Raw genomic sequence first — 20277 nt, 5'->3', positions numbered from 1 at the left:
GAAGAAAATGCTAATTTTAGAAATTCTGCAGACGACATTTTAGCAGACGACAAATTTCCCAGCATGCAAAGGGTTAAACCCCTAATCCCCACGCAGCAAACACTCAAATAATGTGTAAATATCAAGCAATGTCAGCTTCCTATCCCCTAAATATGGTTATAACATTTGGTATATCTATGTAGTGAAGCATCCAATTAGCGTGTTAATTCAAAGGTGCAATTAACCGTTAGTGCAATTAACCGTTATGGCAACAAATAGTCTAATAAGCGATACCCATCTTGTCTTTGCTACATTGTAAGTGTAATAAAAACAGGGATGCTATTTATGACACTTTAAAACAATTACAATTTAACAAACTGCAAAATTGGACAATTGCTGACCATTAAGCATTAACCATTCAGATACTTTGTTAGTTTAATCTAAATTATTTTGAAACAAGTAGTGTCTTCCATTGTTGGAACATCATTATTAACTACTACCATTATGCAGCATGCTATCAAATACTAATATAGCACCATTATAGCAATAATTCATGCTTTTATTAGCCGGATTTTTTTCGAAAAAATCTCGGCTTATAGATTGATGTTGTCGGGCAGGCGGGGGGGCGGGCGGGGTGGCGGCGTGCTCGAAAATGTTAAAGTTCTTATTTCATGGTATAACTTTGGTATGCTTGGACCTAGAGTCTTCAAACTTGACATGAAGGTTGGCCAGGATTAACAGATGACCACTGGTCATTTCAAGGTCATTCATTTGAAGGTCAAGGTCACTGTGACCTTCAATATAAAAAATGTTAAAGTTCTTATAACTTTGGTATGCTTGGACCTAGAGTCTTGAAACTTGACATGAAGGTTGGCCAGAACTAGTAAGTAACCACTGGACATTTCAAGGTCATTCATTTGAAGGTCAAGGTCACTGTGACCTTGAATGTAAAAATGTTAAAGTTCTTATAACTTTGGTATGCTTGGACCTAGAGTCTTGAAACTTGACATGAAGGTTGGCCAGAACTAGTAAGTAACCACTGGACATTTCAAGGTCATTCATTTGAAGGTCAAGGTCACTGTGACCTTGAATGTAAAAATGTTAAAGTTCTTATTTCATGTTATAACTTTGGTATGCTTGTACCTAGAGTCTTCAAACTTGAAATAAAGATTGGCCAGTACTAGAAGATGACCACTGGTCATTTCAATGTCATTCATTTGAAGGTCAAGGTCACTGTGACCTTAAATGTTAAAATGTTAAAATTGTTATAACTTTGGTATGCTTGGACATAGAGTCTTCAAACTTGACATGAAGGTTTGCAAGCACACTTAGATGACCACTGGTCATTTCAAGGTCATTCATTCTAAGGTCAAGGTCACTGTGACCTTGAATGTAAAAATGTTAAAGTTCTTATAACTTTGTTAGGTAAAAATGTTAAAGTTCTTATTCCATGTTATAACTTTGGTATGCTTGTACCTAGAGTCTTCAAACTTGACATAAAGGTTGGCCAGTACTAGAAGATCACCACTGCTCATTTCAATGTCATTCATTTTAAGGTCAAGGTCACTGTGACCTTCAATGTTAAAATGTTAATGTTTTGCTCATGCCTTGAAAAGTACTTACATTTCATTTTGACCTTTGAACAATATTTCAGTAATTTAAGTATTGCATTGACAAAAACACGAAAGGTACTTTCCTGTCATTTAAATCAAAAATCCGGCTTCAATGCGGTCATCTCCGACCGCGGAACTCTTGTTATTTCTTTATTACTTTAATGAGCATTCTCATTGCAAAATGACATTTTCATGTCCCTAAACCAGGCTATATCTGGTATTTATATTGCAACTTCACTTGAAATAGTGTCTAAGCAAGGGTGTGATTTTTCAGGTTATCTGAGGGTCATTTCCGTGATAGGCCTAAATTCGTAAAAAATTGGGAAGGGATGTACAACCGATTCCGTGGGCATATTTTAATGCCTGAAAATCTGCGGCCCGCGAAACCTCTTGGCATATGGCACTGATATTTTCTGTCTAAGCATTTTTTGAAACCAGGCTGTCGTTTCCCAATCTTCCAATTAAAATTGGTCTTTGTAAATGTGTTATATATTTGTTTGCTGATTCATTTTGAAATGGCGCCTTTGGGAAGCGAAAATGAATTGAATTAAGGACGAATCTCACAAAATCTCGGAGATTGAAAAACTATTAAAAAACAAATTTAAATGGGAAAGGAAAGAAACAACAGTGGATAAAATCAGAAAGCGATACCACTTTCTGAATATTGTCTTGATAAGGCTCAAGTCATATTCCTTGTGAAAAAATCTTGACCAACGGATCCCTTTGTAAATTGTCGTTAGTTGAACACTTTAGCAATGTGGACCTTATTTCGAATTTAAAGACATTGAGCTTAAACGAAAGATTTCCTTCATTGTCCACAGGGAACGGAACACATATTGATTTCAGGGTTGGCATATCGACCGGTCAATTGAGTATTGACCGGGCTGGCGGTCAATACTCGGTTAAAACCGGTCAATACTGGTCATTACTGGTCTTTACTGGTCAATACTGGTCGATTGAAAATTGTAGCATTTAAACATTACAAAGGACTAGGAGCCATTTTATATTAAATCAATAATTATTCTGTAATTGATAAACTTTTTTCTGAGTCTTAATCTTTAAAGCTGTAAAAAGTTACTTCTTCATTATTTATGGAAACAGCCTCAAATACATAAGGACTAAGGCAATATCTTTATCTCAGTGTATCACATCTGTTACTAAAGTATTATTACTATTGTAGGTACCATAGCATTTCACTTATCTATTGATATATATGGCACGCCTGAACCACAAAAATGTGAAAAACTAATTTAAGTTACTTAAACTAGGTTTTTCTCTACTTAAATTCAATTTAAGTTACTTAATTCGAATTAACGCTGCTTAAAATGAATTTAAGTAGTTTTTGTGGTTCCCGCGGCGTTAACGCTAATTAAAACACCGAAAATGCATTAACGGTGCTTAATGGTAATTTTCTTACTTAAGTTGAATTAATTCAACTTAACAAGGATTTTCTCTATCAATTGTACTATTTTCAATTAAGTTGCGTTAAAATAGGTTTTTCTACTTAAAATATGTTTTTAGTTACACGAATTCAACTTTAGTAAGGAATTTTACTTAAGTTGTAAAGTCGAATTGTTTTGATTGGTCAGTTAATGATCCGGAAGACCTAAGCCAATCAGAAACATATATATAATTAAGTTGGATTCGGTGACACGATATAATCTTTAATTTCTACCTGGGACATATAATATAGTCCCAGTTTCTACATACAAGCTGGTATGACTACTCGTATACAAGACAAGTTATTACTACAGGTAAATGCGATATGACCCGGAAATATATAGACGGGCGGATCGTTTTTGATGTTTATTGCATAGTTACTGACTGTCAGCAAAATTTGATGATGAAAGGGTGTTTTGAATGTTAATCCAGACTAAAACAAATTTTAGCTGACTTAAGATTCTAATCCAAATTTATAATATCTGTATTTTTTGCTCGTACCACATGGCAATCTTTTTCTTCCGACCTCGGGCATGAATTTATTAACAAACCTGACAACCAATCAAAACGCTTGTTTCATATGCTTATTTTCGGACGCGAGTTTTGACTTAACGATAATTAATAATTCAACTTAAGTAAAAATTTTATTACTTAAGTAATAATTAAATACAATTAACGATGCGAAAGCACTTAAATTAATTTTAAGCAGCGTTAAATGCAATTTAAGTAACTTAACGGTAATAAAAATCAATTTTTGTTGTTCGGGCGCACTTAACGAGTTAAACTAAGTTTTTCTCTGCTTAATTCATTTTTCTCACATAAATAGAAAATAACTCTTCTTAACTACTTAATGCATTTAGTAGCGTTAATTCGAATTAAGTTACTTAAATTGAGTTTAAGTAGTGAAAAACTAAGTTTAAGTTACTTAAACTTAGTTTTTCTCTTTTTTGTGGTTCAGGCGTGCCATAGATATATCTATTTGATAAGCAGATGGACAAACAGAACTCTTGTGTATTCTGGGGTTATAAATCTGGCCTCTTAGTTGGTAATAAAATGCATGCAGTGTTATGTCTCTGATATTGACAATTAAGCAAATCTGCCCTTAGGCTATTTCATATCACTCACACAAGAAGATTACATTGTACTTGCTATTAATTTAATAGTTACTTCTAACTTGTTTCCTTTCTGTATTAAGAGGTTTTTTTCCCTTTCATATTAAAAAGGTCAATTGGTATTCAAATGAATAAACAATCAAAGTTCTTGATTTTGCCAACAAATAATGTTTTCCAATTGTGGGTCTATTCTTCTTTTCAATTATTTTTTTCTTTTAATAATTATTTCTTATTATGTTTTTTATTCTTATATCAATAAATTATTTTTTTTCACTATTTTGTTTAAAAAGTATTTAAAGAAATCAATGCAAGAACACATGACAAGTAAGGATTGTGTCAAAAAGGTGCCATTTAAGGCCCTATTATCAGTTTTGGGTGCCCCAACCTGTATAGGTGAGAAGACTGTTAGAAGACTGTGAGGACAGTGGGGTATGAGGAACAACTCATACACAGTAATTGACAGGTTCTTGTTGAATCAAGCACAGAATTATCTGAGCATCATAATTCATTAGAATTGAAAAAAAGTTCAATCAACCAGAAAAATCAAATTGACCAACTTTGACTTATTTGCAAAATTTTGAGAGATTGGCCTACAAATTGCATGAACAGGTATAAAATAGTGGGTATTAATAGCTTAAGACATTATTGGCAACATGTCTGTTTAATTTATATTATCAATATTGTTTAATTAGGCATGGAATATAAATTAAAATTGGGGGTAAAGTTCAAGCGACCAGTATTGACCAGTAATGACCACTTCGGGAGTATTGACCGAGGCGGTTTTAACCGGTAAAAACCGCCAGTTAAAACCGGGGGCGGTCGATTGGTGCCAACCCTGATTGATTTTCATCAAAATTAATACTGATGACTTTGCATAGTATGTTAAATGTGAACGTAAAAAGGTTTTCATAAAAAAATAAGTTTTAAATGGTGTTTGTTTAAATGTCTGTTTTAAGGTTTGTCATTGCGTTATGCACTTGATTCGCGTAGTCGAAATCAGTCTACAAAATTTTCTTCCACTTAGTTAGACTTCACATCAATCAAGAATAAGGAATAATACTGGTTTCACAGTTAAACATTCATTTCCAAGACATACAAAAAAAACAAAAAAAACATTTATCAATAATTATAGGTGTTAGGCAGTGTACATGTATGTCAGTATAGTTATTCAAATACACAGAAGAGACAATTTTCTGCTTTTAAAAAAATAACAAAACAATTCTTTTTATTAATATGGTCAACATTATTTATATTTTGGTATGTCTGTGTATGTTGGTTTGGTTCTCGTGTTGATGTATATAAGCAAATCTATTGGTTTTAACATGTAAGCTTCAATATGGTTACTGACCAACAAAATCATTGTTTTGACAGATGACATCCGATGGTACCGGAAGTATGCAGAGAAGCTGACAAAATGTTAACAAAATTGCATACAAGTAAACATATCAGCATATTATCTGTATGTGTTTCTAATTTTCGTTAATTTGAAAATTATTGAACATTTGTTATAGTATACAATCAATATTTGTAAATATTTCTACTTGGCGAATCACCGAGTGTTAAGACGTGGCGTTATTCTGCGAATTGCTGCTAAGGCAGAAAAAGCTGTGTAACTCAGAGAATTATCACCGAGTGCCTTGGCATATGCCAAATGAAAAGTCATTGTGGAAGCGGAGAAACTTTTCAAACAAATATCTGTGCACAGCACAGCCTTAAGGAATTGACATCTCGCCAACTGTCAATCAGATTCTAATCCAAATATCGATTGACCAATCAGCCATCGATAAATTGTGTGCGCAGGTTGCTAATGACCTGTCTACCATTTTCTAGGCAAGCTCAGAATGCCTAGATGTCTGAAGTGGAAATGTGGTCCTGACAATAACAATAATGTAGAATTACCAAAAATACCAAAAAACCCCTGTGGCGAGGGACCGTAAAATGGTCTGTGGAAAGCAATGAAGTGTCTCTGATATGATTGTATACTACTTCAGAACTTATTAAATGTATGTGATTGAAATGTGGCCAAGAGTTGTTAATAAAAACATTTGCAACATTAGTCAAAGCACTGAGATCTTATTGTTTTAATGACAATAGTTTTCACCACCACCAACAGAAACCTAATATACTTAACGATATTTTTAATGATGCAGTTGTATTAATAGCAAATGTTTACTGATATTTAAGTGATACATGTACTTAGTTTAAGAAACGTGATGCTCTGAAAAAGTGGAAAAAACAACACTTACCGCCATATCTGAACATAACCCCCTCAGCCATGCACCCTTGTTTGCTCCAACATTGACTTACTGACTGACCTCAACCATATGGTTCACTTTAGAATGACTGACTATTGAGTGCCATAATGATAAAGTATGTAGGAATAAGAAGATACTGTCCAATTAAAACCTATCGAAGACTGTATTCAGCAGTATTATAGTTTGCACTAGGCTTACCCATATGAAAGCAGCCTTATAGGAAATGGAGTGCTAATATGGTTGCCTATAGACGAATGTTGTAGACGTAACTAAGAGAAACAATGTCCTATCGATGCGTGTTTGACACTGATGTCCCTAGCAAGGTGTATCTGGAAACAAAATGGTAACATTGCTGTAGTGATTAGTTTGTTTACTGATTTATGTTGTTAAGGCTGCAGAAAATTCAAAATTTTAAATTGACCACTCTGGTTCTATTGAACTTGTTTGTAGTTATTGACAACTCCCAGTCAGGCTTTCTGTGCTAACACCAGCTTACCAATCAATAGAAGGGAAATGTGGTCAATAAGTTCCATATATGGTATCTCCTGAGATCTTGTAGCATTAGTTGATAATCAATGGCTTTGAAATTTGGTTTTAATTTGCCAAGCCCTGCTTGTACTCAGTTATGGACTCATTGATTGGGTACCCATGCTAGCAGGATCGTGTTTTGGTGTGCAGTTGAATAGAAGGCTTTGATGAGATCAATCATTTAAAAAAATTGATCTGGGTTTGTGTTTTGCTGCCTTTGGTAACTTGATATACATATAAACAGAACGTGCATGTAGCTATGTATATAAATTTAATCTTTATATGTTATTATGCCTGGGGGCATTGGATGTTTTTAAGGGTAAACAATTACTACAAGGACAGTAATAAAAGCTATTTAACTTAAGGGCGTCAATTTTCTTCTTTATACTGTCAATAATGCACAACTCATTGCAAGCTATTGGTTGTGATCAACTGTACTAAAATATTCATAAAAACCTTACAGAAGGCAAATAAAACTAAAAGAATGTATCATTATTGAAAAGCTAAACCTTGTGAATGTGGACAATTGGCAACTTGTTTGAGTTTGTTCTTTCCCATATACTACAATTCCTGGCACTGTGAGGTACATACTAACATGTGTACTGACTGCTCATACAATTATTTCTACTCACATTTTCCTCTAATCTTTGATTCAATTATGGTAGTTGTCACTTAAAAAAGAAAAGAAAAAAGAAACAATTAAATGAGTTCATTTATTCAATAAGTTCATTTGTATAATTAGCTCATGGTTATTATAGCTTTGATCAACAATTAGTCAATATGAGACTATTTGTAATGATTATCTCTTCCTACATTGTACATGTACAATTCTTCCCATTTCAAATGCAGCAATTAGTTTTCAAGGTAACAAAACCATTTAATTACTAAAACATACCTCTAAGAAACAAAATTTATATCGGATTTTTTAGTTGTTTTTTTATTGTCATGGCAACAAGATCCGATGACTACATAACTTTTTTGTGGTGCCCCAAAATAGATGAATAGGTACTTACAATTACCATGTTAATTCTCAATAATGGCTCCAAATTTCCCTTTTGAAAGGATTTATAATTCACAAAGTACATAGAAATGTTTTTAATAATACTAAGTTGTCTGCTTATGGCCTTTACAATGATATATCAACTTGTTTCAATATAAATGTAAATGTACACATATTTTTCTTAAAAAAGCTACAGGGATTTTTACTATATCAAACACCACTCTACTTTTATAAAATTTCCTTTGTTGGTTTAATTGCCTGCTTTGTAAAGAGAAAAGAATCTTTTATTTCCTGAAAATTGACCAATCTCCTAGGGTAGAGTATATCTGCATACCTGTGCATACCTGATGTTATTTACGGATTTGGCGCTGTGAACTTTTCCATAATAAGCCATTGACCACTACACTCAATATACATGTATAGTATAAACCTTGACCAGTTGACCACTGGCTAATCTTGAACCAGAAGTAAACCTCCAGGTGAGCACAGATAGGTCACAATTTGAGTTTGTGAGGGTCATTTTGCATCCCTGCTATATTGAGAAAGATGTTGTAATGGTTGAGGACAGGTCATGGATTTGAATGTGTTTTTGTGCTTACATTTCTGAAAACTAGAGGATAGGAGTTTTGGAATTCTTGGAAGTGAATGTATTAATTGGAACTTACTTAAAATTACTTTGGCGCTGTTCATGGCCTGCAACGCACCACAAATATGAGTACAAAATTTAGTATTTGGCTCTAGAGTTGCTTCTTTTCTACAGAAAGCTTGCATTTAAATAGTGACAACTAAATCTCAAAATAGCCTTACATTTAAAATAATTGAAGTAAATTTTGCCTCTGTGCATTTTCAACAATAATGTTGTTAGCCTTGTTAAATTAAGCGAGTTATTACCAAAAGCGTCTTAAACTCAATTATTAAAATAAATTTTTATTGTTAAACAGATATTTATAGAAATTGATCAATGTCAAGGTCACTGTAACTTAAAATAGAAAACAATTACTGAAACATTTAAAATCTGTTTTCATGGCATAACCATTTTTCTTGAATTTGTATGTGCCTGATTCTGTGACATCATGTCATATGATATTGCATAACTTTATTTGACAAATTTTAAAGGGAAAATTTAGGAAGCCTAACTATTTAAATGGAATGACAATGTATTTGTCCATGTATTATATTAGTCTGACATATTAGTTTTCATAGCTTTCATAATAGTTTTGATTGATAATAAATTTTGTATGAAACAGGAAATTGAAATAAAGGTGTTATAAAAAATGTCAGCCATACACTTTTTATTAAAACTAGTAACTTTATGTGCTTGGTTATCAACAAATAAGTTTAAAAAATATAATATACATTATTTTCAATATAAGGTTGTGGACTTCATAATCACTTAAACATAAATCATGAAGAAATTCGTTAAGAGACCTAATATTCCCAAAGTATATATTGTAAATACTATGTATAAAGAGCTTGAAAAACATTGCAACTTTCTTTCTTTATATAAACTGTTTCAGTAGGTAATTAATTTTTCATCTATTTAAAAGTTACATGTACTAACCATTCATAATGTCCCAATTCTTGATCAATCCATGGCTGCAAAATACTATGAAAAGTAACAAGCACAACTTCAAAATACCGGCTAATCTGTGTTTCATCAATAGTCAGTGACATGGCATTATAAACAGAAATTAATCGTATTGATTTATTGGTGATATGGAAGTCAAAATATAGCTCCCAGGTACTGGCATAACAATGCTAAGCTCCTGGTATTATGTCTGGTATTGATTGCAAAGAATCTGTGTACATCAGCCAAATAAAACTGTATTAGGGAATTTTTATTAAGACCTCAACTTGTAATGGATATAAGTTTGTGATTTTCTAAAAAAGAGCCTGCTTAATTAATGTTCTTGATGTATTTTTACCTTCAAAGAAGTTTGCATGTAGCAGTCGCACTGTAAGTTTGTACATCTTTTCGTTTTTACATCTGTATGCCTGTCTCAGCCATAACTTTGCTGTATATTATTTGATTTTGAAATAGCGTGGCACAAATGGCAACCACCATAAGATGACATGTCACATGTAACACCTGAATCCCTAACTCTTAAAAGCAATACCTACAGGTCCATAATTAAATTTTGGCAATACAAATACCTGTCTCTGCTATATTTTTGTCTTTTATGGATGGATTTTAAAATGACTTGGTACAAATATCAACCATCATTTAAAGACATGCTGCATGTAACACCTGTTTCCCTACCTCAAAGGTCATTATTGTCACACATAAATGTCAAATTTAACCCTATAAATTCCTGTGTTTTAAATATTTTGGTTGAGTTTGAAATAAAGTGGCACAAATTAAAACCATCATAAGATGAAGTGTGTATAATACCTGTCTGTCTACCTCAATGGTTCATGCACACATGGACACAGTGTTATTTTTATGCCCCCGAAGGAGGGCATATATTGATCGCACTGTCCGTCTGTCTGTCCATCCATCCATCCGTCCGTCCGTCCGTTTGTCCGTCACACTTTGCTTTTAGGTTTCAAAAAATGCTCATAACTTCTATGTCCCTTGAGATGTAACCTTCATATTTGGTATGAATGTGTATATGGACAAGGCCTTTCCATACGCACAAAAATGTTGACCCCTGTTACCTTGACGTTGAGCTTAGGGTCCGCGTTTAGGTTTCGAAATCTGTGTTTAGGTTTCGAAAAATGCTCATAACTTCTATGTCCCTTGAGATATAACCTTTATATTTGGTATGCATGTGTATATGGTCAAGGCCTTTCCATACGCACAAACATTTTGACCCCTTTGACCTTAAACTTAGGGTCCGCGTTTAGGTTTCAAAATCTGCGTTTAGGTTTCGAAAAATGCTCATAACTTCTATCAAAGCTTTTATACATGTAGGGGGCATTATGTCATCCAATGGTGACAGCTCTTGTTGTAGGATTTTTTTGACATTTGAATTTTTGCAGTATATTTTTAAACATTTCGTTATGTAGTAAAATCAATGGATATGATGCAATTGCATGTGTATATGTAAGTGTCCATTTTATTAATAATTTTGGACATTAATGAATACAACATGTATTTGGTCTTTAATTTAATTACATACAACATGTTAAACTTAATGTAACGCAATTTTAAAAATTTAATCCAAGGGTGATGTCTGATTCCAACATTGCACAAAGGTGAGAGATAATTATTTGTGTAGATGAATTAATATAAGGAACATCAGCATCTATCTGTAGACAATTGGAAAAATAAACAAATGTTGGATAATCAATGCTTTATTTTAATTTTTGTAATGTCTTATTTTGCAGAAGAAATTTGATTTATTATACAAGTTCCAAAACATTTATATGTCCATTTATAAAGGGGTTTATTACTGAAACATGTACCTGCTCATGGTATCGTTATTGAAAATGGCAGCGTCTAGCCCTTTGCATGCTGGGAAATTTGTCATCTGCCAAAATGTCGTCTGCTGAATTCTAAAATTAGCATTTTCTTTGATTTTTTTTTCAAAGAATACTATCAGAATAGCAAACAGTTTGGATCCTGATGAGACTCCACGTTCTGTGGCGTCTCATCTGGATCCAAACTGTTTGCAAATGCCTTCAAAATTCGGTTCCAGCACTGAAAGAGCTAGAATGAAAATGATGTCCGCATCACATTTCAAGTTTTCAAGTTAAATAGGATCATCTTGAAACTTGTTGATATTGTTGGTGGGCATAATATCTTTGTCAAGTTCAGTAACCATCCAGATTCATGAAGCGCTTTACTGTTTGTAGTAGTCTTCCATGTAGACCTAGCTAAGGAGTGCATATGAGACAGCAAAGTAAAGGTCAAGGTCACTGTCAATAAAAAATAGCAAAAACAGTTTCTGCTTAAAAAAACTTGAGTTAAATGGATGTATGTCAGTGTTTCTTTGTCATTCAAAATTGGGTCTGGTAATCGGCCCTATTTCCAAAGGGAAAAAAAGGACATATTTTTCCCAAATGGGAGCTAAAAATTCCCATTGGAAGATTTCCAAAAAAAAATTATTTTATTTTTTAGATCTCAATATTTTGTTCAACTCCCATCCATATAAGTTCAACGTAAGCAAATAAGTAAATAAACTACTGAAAACACTTGTATGCTCAATTTGGAAGCATTTCTTAGCAAAAAAACAACCACACAGTCACTAATTTCCCAATGTTGGTCAAAACACCGCAAAATTTCCCAATCCAAAGGGACCCAGCTCCATTCCCAAAATGATGAAAAACACTGTGGGCATTATACTAAAATTCTGTGTTTAGGTACAATTTTTGTATACCTACGATGGGAATCTTTTTTTAAATCCGTTATGAAAATTCGGGTAAAGGTCTCTGTGGCAACAAATTACGGATGTTGATGGATGCCAAAATTCATAAATAGATTTTTGATGATGCTGCTTTAACATCGTCTAAGTTATGATACCATGAAAAAATTCATCACAATTGCGACCTATGTAAAAGACCGAGCCAGTCCGATTGAGATAAATCGGTTTTTCTAATCAGCATACCTCGCTGATGTAAATTTTTAACCTTCTCTGACAGCAGAGTTGTCGTTCGTGCCTCAACATACAACAATGGCCGCGCCCATGAGAAAATGTTGCACTCGTGTCAAAACTTTCTTACAGCATAAATCGGCTTGTTTGGCTATAAAGAAACTGTCATTTAGGATATTTTAGTTATTTATTCACTAAATCTCCGCTAATGACAACAATGGATGGAATTCGAAGGATATATTCGATGTGAATGAATGACTTTCTGGATCTTGACACGGCAAAACTGGCATACTGGTATTTTTAGTATCAATTGAAGTCGCATTTTGCTTTATAAATTCTATTTGAGCATTTTTCGACTTATTGATTGACTATGATACCCGATATCAACATATCATATGGGATTTGCAGATCATTAAGCTGTCCTGAAATTCAACATTGATAACAAACTCAAATTACTAGTTTGTATTCTTTTTTCTTTCTATTTGAGTACTTGATATCATTTTAAAGTTAAATGAACTGTGTTACAGTAAAAGAGACATTAAAGCGTTGAGGCCAGTTTGGATCCAGATCAGCCTGCAGTCGCTTGAAAGTTGTTTGCTTAAAAGCGGTTTTCTGACAATAACAAATAGTTTAATTGAATACTGATTAGACTGCCCTTTTCCTGTGACCTGGCTCAAATACTAGAATTGTCATTAATCAAATGATTTTATTTCAAACATTAATTCAGTGTTTTTTTTCTGGTCCCTCGGCATGCTCGGGATTAATGACTCCAGCACTTTCTTGTTGAGAATTGAATACTGCTTACGGCGATGCAAGGGGGCATGAGAGATGTTGCACCTTCCAATATCTCTCATGAACAGACTCAATAAAACTGAGTCGGCAATATTTGACTTAATTTTTGGTTTGGTTGCTCTCGAGGGATCGAACAATTTCAGAATCTACCTAAATGCCTAGTGGTAAAGTGTCGACTTTGATTGCAGGAGTGTGCGCTGCGAGTTTGATCCCCAGAAGCAGCGTTGAAAACTAGCCAACTTTGTTATCTACAAGGCTGCTAAACCTGATATACTAAGATAATGTGAATTTTCTCTCACATGATGGTCATCAGTTATATTATATAAAAACTCACAGCAGTAGTAAACAATGGGACAATAATTTATGAACACATCTTTCATTTGTCTTTGATACTTTGAGTTTGACATGGCCTATAGATTTAAATATGTGACTTGTCTTTACCAGCACTCTTGTGACACAGCTTAAGTGTAAATGTACCATTGAAAATCACCTTAATCCAGATTTGCTATTATTTAAGTGTGGAAAATTTTAAGGTTGTGACAAGAAAGCACAAATGGGTTATTTCCGAGAAGCCACAACTGATATATGACTGTTTTAAAACAAGAAAAATCAGTGCCTGATTTAGATTGCTTTACATAGTTCAATAAAAATTCATTTCAGAAGCTTGGTAACAGTTTAATGTTAATTTTATGAATGTGTCAGACCAGGGCCTTGATATTGAAATCAAGGACATGCATGGTCAGATGATGTTTTTGAAAAAATTTAATTTTTTTTCAAACACATACAAATGTAAACATGTACCTGTAACTAATTTAGATGGTATAAATAGAAAATGCACTAAGTTAGAAGGCATTTGACTTTTCTGCTGGTGCATTGGCACACCAGGTGGCTCGGTTGCAATGGTTTGATGGACTGCTTGGATGTGTAGTTACATTATGTACAGTATATCAAACTGTATTTTTTTCAAATATGTTTGCATCTAGTATACTTTTATTGATAATATTTACAAAATTAATGTATATGAATGATAAACTTGAGTGAAATCATTTAAATGATACTGAAATCATGACAGTAATTTATACTGATAATTATTATCCCCCGCCAGAGGCGGAGGGTTATTGTTTTGGCGTTGTCCGTCCGTCCAGCCGTCCGTCCGTCCGTCCGGCACTTTTGTGTCCGGAGCCATATCTTGAAAGTTCTTTGGTGGATTTCATTTAAACTTGGTATGAGTATATATATGCATAAGAGGATGATGCACGCCAAATGGCATTGTACACCATCTGTTAACCCGTCTGTAGATCTGCCGTGGAATCATATGGATTTCTATGGAAATCGTTAGATGGAATTCCGTGGAGTATTGGCACTAACTTTCCATCCGATTCCATGCAATCAATGGAAAAGTGAAAAAAAACAGAAGGGGGACTTGATATGGGATGGAATTCCATAAAATGCTGTGGAATTCCATAGAATTCCGTGGTATTCCATATAATGCCGTGGAATTCCATAGAATGCCGTGGAATTCCATAGAATGCCGTGGAATTCCATAGTATGCCGTGGAATTCCATAGAACGCCGTGGAATTCCATAGAACGCCGTGGAATTCCATGGAATGCCGTGGAATTCCATAGAATGCCGTGGAATTCCATAGAATGCCGTGGAATTCCTTGAAAAGCTATGGAAATTAATAAAAAGCTGGAATAAAATAGAAAAAAAAACAGATTATAGATCAAAGGCATTTTATTGATTTTGAAAATGACAAATGTGAATGTAACTAAAGGTTTCATCATAGAAGTTAAACAAGTACAAGATCTGGCATCAATCATTAACCACACACATGCAGTCACAGTACATATTCAAAAATGAGTGGTTTTACATTTTCATAAAGTACCTACTCTCTTAACCACAAGCATGCATGCACACATTCAAAAACACATCCATAAACATGCACGCATATACAGGTGAGAAAAGAAAAACTTATAAAAGGCACAATATAAAACATAGAAGTAGAATTTTACATTTCTCTAATGACAAGTAAACTTCCTTTCTCACATATGTTCATAAACACACACAATTACATGCACACACACATCACGCACAATTGTTCTAGAATTTTTTCTCATAAATTTTAACGTTCAACAACTGTTCCTTATTAATTCTAGAACACTTTCAGTATGATAACAGAAGTTCAGTAAATTCTAGTTGATGTGTTCCAGTACAATTCTAGAAAAGTTCCGAAGGTTAACTTCAAATATTTTAGTCTGAAACCAACTTTTTAGAAAACAAATTCCCATGCAGACCGCCAGTATTCAAGTACTGAGCATAGTTAATAATAATACATAACAAATTAACAACTGTTGTAAATTGGTTATTTATTATACTATGCTCAGTACTGTTGAACACGGACTTAATTCAATTATCCAAGTTTCAAATTCCTAAATTAAAAAAAACAACAAATAAATTAAGACCAAAAACAAACACAAAATACAATTCACAAAATAAATAACTGGTCTTTTTTATACAAGAAGTAACCAAAATAAAACATGTCACCAGCCACAGACTGCCAGGCTTAACACAGAGGCTAGTTTTTAAAAATGTTTGTCCAAGTCTTCCACTGCCATTTTCCTTTTCTTCTGAGAATATTGAACACCAGTCACTGCCTCCGGGTCCTTTTTGGTATGAGGTACATTGTATACTGCTCACATGTGCTCTACAGAATAAAAAATCATAAAAATGTCTAAAGCAAAGAGTTATTTACATTCAAACTATAACAAGAGATTGCAAAGCAATATGGTCCCCTAACTGTAAAACTTCACTATTTTAAGTTTGTTAAATATATTTGTTGCCATAGCAACCAGAATTCTTGCATTATAAACAACATGAAATGACGTGCAAAATGTCCTTATTGTCATCTGTTCATGTTTCAAGTTTCATGAAAAAATACTTAGAACTTTTAAAGTTATCCCAGGATCCAGAAAAGTGTAACTGACTTAGACCAATATATTGAATTCCAAAAAGACAAAATACTTTCAGGTGGTTAACATTAAATAACTTATCTAGCCGAGGGCATGACAATATTTACCATGAATTTGTGGCCCTGTAAGTCCTCTAGGTAAATGCGCTTAAAGAGCCGCTTTGCTGTTGGATTATTTCCCTGCCAAACTCTGCAGTATCTTCCATCAACTGGTCAATGGTAATTAAAGCACATAATGAAAATGTATAGGGAACGTAATTCATTAACTTAATTTGTTGGTATGATTAGTAAAAATTTATTATTGCTATAATTAGAATGATGTGTAATTCTATTGGTATGAAAATGCACACTCAGATACCTAAAAACCAATTCCATTGGTTTAATTTTTTATTTACAAGCAAATACGTTGAATTGATATCCCCCACCAACATGCTTCTGGACACATAAGTATTATATTTGACACTCAAACAAGCATTTTTTAAAGATACAAAGGGCCATAACCCCGTTTTTAACAGATGGTGTACAATTCCATTTGGCGTGCATCATCCTTTTATCCATATATATACTCGAACCAGGTTTCAATGAAATCCGCCAAAGCACTTCCAGGATATGGCCTAGGACACACAAAAAGCATTTTTTCAAGATACAAAGGGCCATAACTCTGTTATTAACTAATGGTGTACAATGCCATTTGGCATGCATCATCCTCTTATCCATATACATACTCATACCAAGTTTCAGTGAAATCTGCCAAAGCGCTTCCAAGATATGGCTACGGACGGATGGAAAGACAGACAGACGTAAGGATGGAACGACGGACAGACAACGCCAAAACAATATCCCTCCGCCTATGGCGGGGGATAATGATAAACATTAACACCATTAATGAGCATTGAGTGCTCAACATGCACAGTAAAAAACTTCCTTAGCCTGCAGTTCCATAACATTGCATGATAAAATTCCGATACTACATTCAACGTTATTAATTTCTCCACATAGGTCTTATTACTTCCTTTTTCAACCTGCAAACTCCACTAAGTGAAAATTTGGGTGACAGCTGCTTTTAAACTAATATTTGCCATACTAAAACCTCAAATATCACATAAAAAGGTCTACAATAATGTCATAAGAAGATTAAATTTAAAGGAATATTTAGAAATAATAAAAATCACAAACCTTCAGTTGTTGTTCTATTCCTAGACAGACTGCTCAAACACTGTATGCATCACTCTTTAGCAATATTTCATGTCACTTTCCAAATTATATAAATACATAAGTATTTTAAGAAAGTGTTTTTAATGGAAAAACTAATGAACTCTTCTGTTTGTTAAATGTCTTTTACTTTATTTTAACAAGTTAAACCAGTACATTGTCCACCATGTTTCATGTTTCAATCTAACAGGTAAACTTTCTGTATTTGAATTCAGCCAATTAGAAAAGGCTGTTATATCTTATAACCAATAGATTTGCAGCAAACATACCCAACATCTGATGAACAACACATGCTTGGCTTATCAGATAGATTGTTATTTGACAACCTGGACTGGCTGAGTTTGATATTGAGAAAAAACAGTGTGTATACCACTTGGACAGGGTTAAGGAATTTAAACTTGTAGAAATTGCTTTGAAAGTAACAACTACTCCTACTTCTGCAGAACTACTACTTTAATTACTACAGCATCAACAACACCACCAACAACAACAACAGCAACAATAACAGCAGCAACAGCAGCAACAACAACAGCAGCAACAACAACAGCAGCAACAGCAGCAGCAACAACTTCTACTACAGCAACAACTACTACTACTGCTACCTCTTTTGCTACTACTATTGCTACAGAAACTGTTAATGCTACTACTACTACTACTACCACCACAACCTCTACTGATATAAAAACACTACTGCTACTACATCAATTACTACAACAACAACACCTACTACAACAACAACAACAACTACTACTACTAATACAGCAACTACATCTACAACTACTACTACTACTGCTGCTACTGCTGTCGCTACTATGAATTCATTTGGCTATTTGTAAGTGTAAGGTGTTCTTATTCCCCATAAGAACTTTTGTAGAACTAACTGGTTCTTAAAGCATTCTAGATGTGTTCTAGAACTACATTTTAAAACATTTTTTGAAAATTTTGACCATATTTTGTCCTTGAAATGTTCTAAAAAGGTTATTGAAATTATTGGAACAGTTTCAGTCCTAAGCCATTTTCCACAAATGTTCTGGATTAATTCTAAAAAAACTGTTTTGGAACAATTCCAGAACATACGTTTTAGAACACAAATATGAAACTGTTCCAATTTCTAGAACAAATTTATATATATCTTTATTGCATTTTCTTTTAAATACAAAATACATGATGCAAATAAATTTATACATGTATTAAACTACAAATACATTTCAGACAACCAGCGAAAATTTTCTAGTTATTTTCCATTGATTTCCATCCAAGAAAATGTATAAGTTATTTTCCATAACGATTTCCGTTGAAAAAAATGGCTAAGTCCAACTTTCCATGGTGTTTTCCATACATTCCGTGGAAATGCATGGAATTTTAGTCAAGATTCCGTGGAATTCCATAACAGCTTCAGATGGAAAATTGGCAAGTGGATGGAATTCCATCAAATTCCATGGATTTCCATCGATTTCCGTAGAATTCCATAATATTTTCTACGGAATTCCATAGAAAAGTGCTAATGACTATGGCAGATCTACAGACGGGAAAAACAGACTTATGGCCCTTTGTATCTTGAAAAAATGCTTTTTAGTGTCCGGAGCCATATCTTGGAAGTTCTTTGGCGGATTTCATTGAAACTTGGTATGAGTATATATATGCATAAGAGGATGATGCACGCCAAATGGCATTGTACACCATCTGTTAAAAACAGACTTATGGCCCTTTGTATCTTGAAAAAATGCTTTTTAGTGTACGGAGCCATATCTTGGAAGTTCTTTGGCGGATTTCATTGAAACTTGGTATGAGTATATATATGCATAAGAGGATGATGCACGCCAAATGGCATTGTACACCATCTGTTAAAAACAGACTTATGGCCCTTTGTATCTTGAAAAAATGCTTTTTAGTGTACGGAGCCATATCTTGGAAGTTCTTTGGCGGATTTCATTGAAACTTGGTATGAGTATATATATGCATAAGAGGATGATGCACGCCAAATGGCATTGTACACCATCTGTTAAAAACAGACTTATGGCCCTTTGTATCTTGAAAAAATGCTTTTTACTATAGGCACTTTTATGTCCGGAGCCATATCTTGGAAGTGCTTTGGCGGATTTCATTTAAACTTGGTATGAGTATATATATGCATAAGAGGATGATGCACGCCAAATGGCATTGTACACCATTTGTTAAAAACAGACTTATGGCCCTTTGTATCTTGAAAATATGCTTTTTAGTGTCCAGAGCCATATCTTGGAAGTTATTTGGCGGATTTCATTGAAACTTGGTATGAGTATATATATATGCATAAGAGGATGATGCATGCCAAATGGCATTGTACACCATCTGTTTAAAACAGACTTATGGCCCTTTGTATCTTGAAAAAATGCTTTTTACTATAGGCATTTTTGTGTCCGGAGCCATATCTTGGAAGCGCTTTGGAGGATTTCTTTGAAACTTGGTATGAATATATTCCCGCGCCAGAGGCGGAGGGATATTGTTTTGGCGTTGTCCGTCCGTCCGGCTGTCCGTCCGGCACTTTTGTGTCCGGAGCCATAAGAACCTTCCTTTGTCTTAGTTTTGTGTTATTGTCCTCCGTCCGTCCATCTATCATTATGTTCATCCGTCCAATTTGCACCCATCCTCAAACAAAGCATATGTTGCGGGGGATACCTTGGGCCTTTCAGGCCCTCTTGTTTAATATATGTTGCAGGATACAATCATGTACATCTATATCAGATAAGATCATACTGTAACTTCAGTGATGAATTTCAGTGAATTAAATTAAATCCAAAATGTATGTCCCTCCCATCTCTCTCCCACAGCGCGCATACCTTAAGGTGTGTACCTATCCAG

At 34.0% G+C, this 20277-nt stretch overlaps 2 protein-coding genes and 1 long non-coding RNA gene across 6 annotated transcripts in view; 1 reads left to right on the top strand and 2 right to left on the bottom strand.

Annotated features, from left to right (window-relative positions):
- The window catches only part of LOC127850072 (uncharacterized), a 49682-nt gene extending 40175 nt beyond the window's left edge, over positions 1–9507 (bottom strand). Inside the window, exon 1 of the mRNA XM_052382822.1 lies at positions 9489–9507. Coding sequence (XP_052238782.1) covers positions 9489–9491 — 3 coding nt within the window. The 5' untranslated portion in view covers positions 9492–9507. The remainder of the gene's footprint in view (positions 1–9488) is intronic.
- Positions 1–20277, top strand: part of LOC127850137 (aryl hydrocarbon receptor nuclear translocator-like protein 1) — a 112340-nt gene that overhangs the window by 5966 nt on the left and 86097 nt on the right. The gene's annotated exons all lie outside the window — the stretch shown is intronic.
- On the bottom strand, positions 15502–17741 carry LOC127850208 (uncharacterized). The gene is made up of 3 exons (XR_008035131.1): positions 17401–17741; positions 16333–16433; positions 15502–15960 (listed from the first exon to the last, which is right to left on the bottom strand). It is a non-coding gene; the product is annotated as an uncharacterized LOC127850208 (long non-coding RNA).

Source organism: Dreissena polymorpha, chromosome 1, assembly GCF_020536995.1.
Source record: "Dreissena polymorpha isolate Duluth1 chromosome 1, UMN_Dpol_1.0, whole genome shotgun sequence".
Classification (NCBI taxonomy): domain Eukaryota; kingdom Metazoa; phylum Mollusca; class Bivalvia; order Myida; family Dreissenidae; genus Dreissena; species Dreissena polymorpha.
Note: the sequence above shows the minus strand (reverse complement) of the source record. Positions and strands in the feature narration are given on the sequence as shown.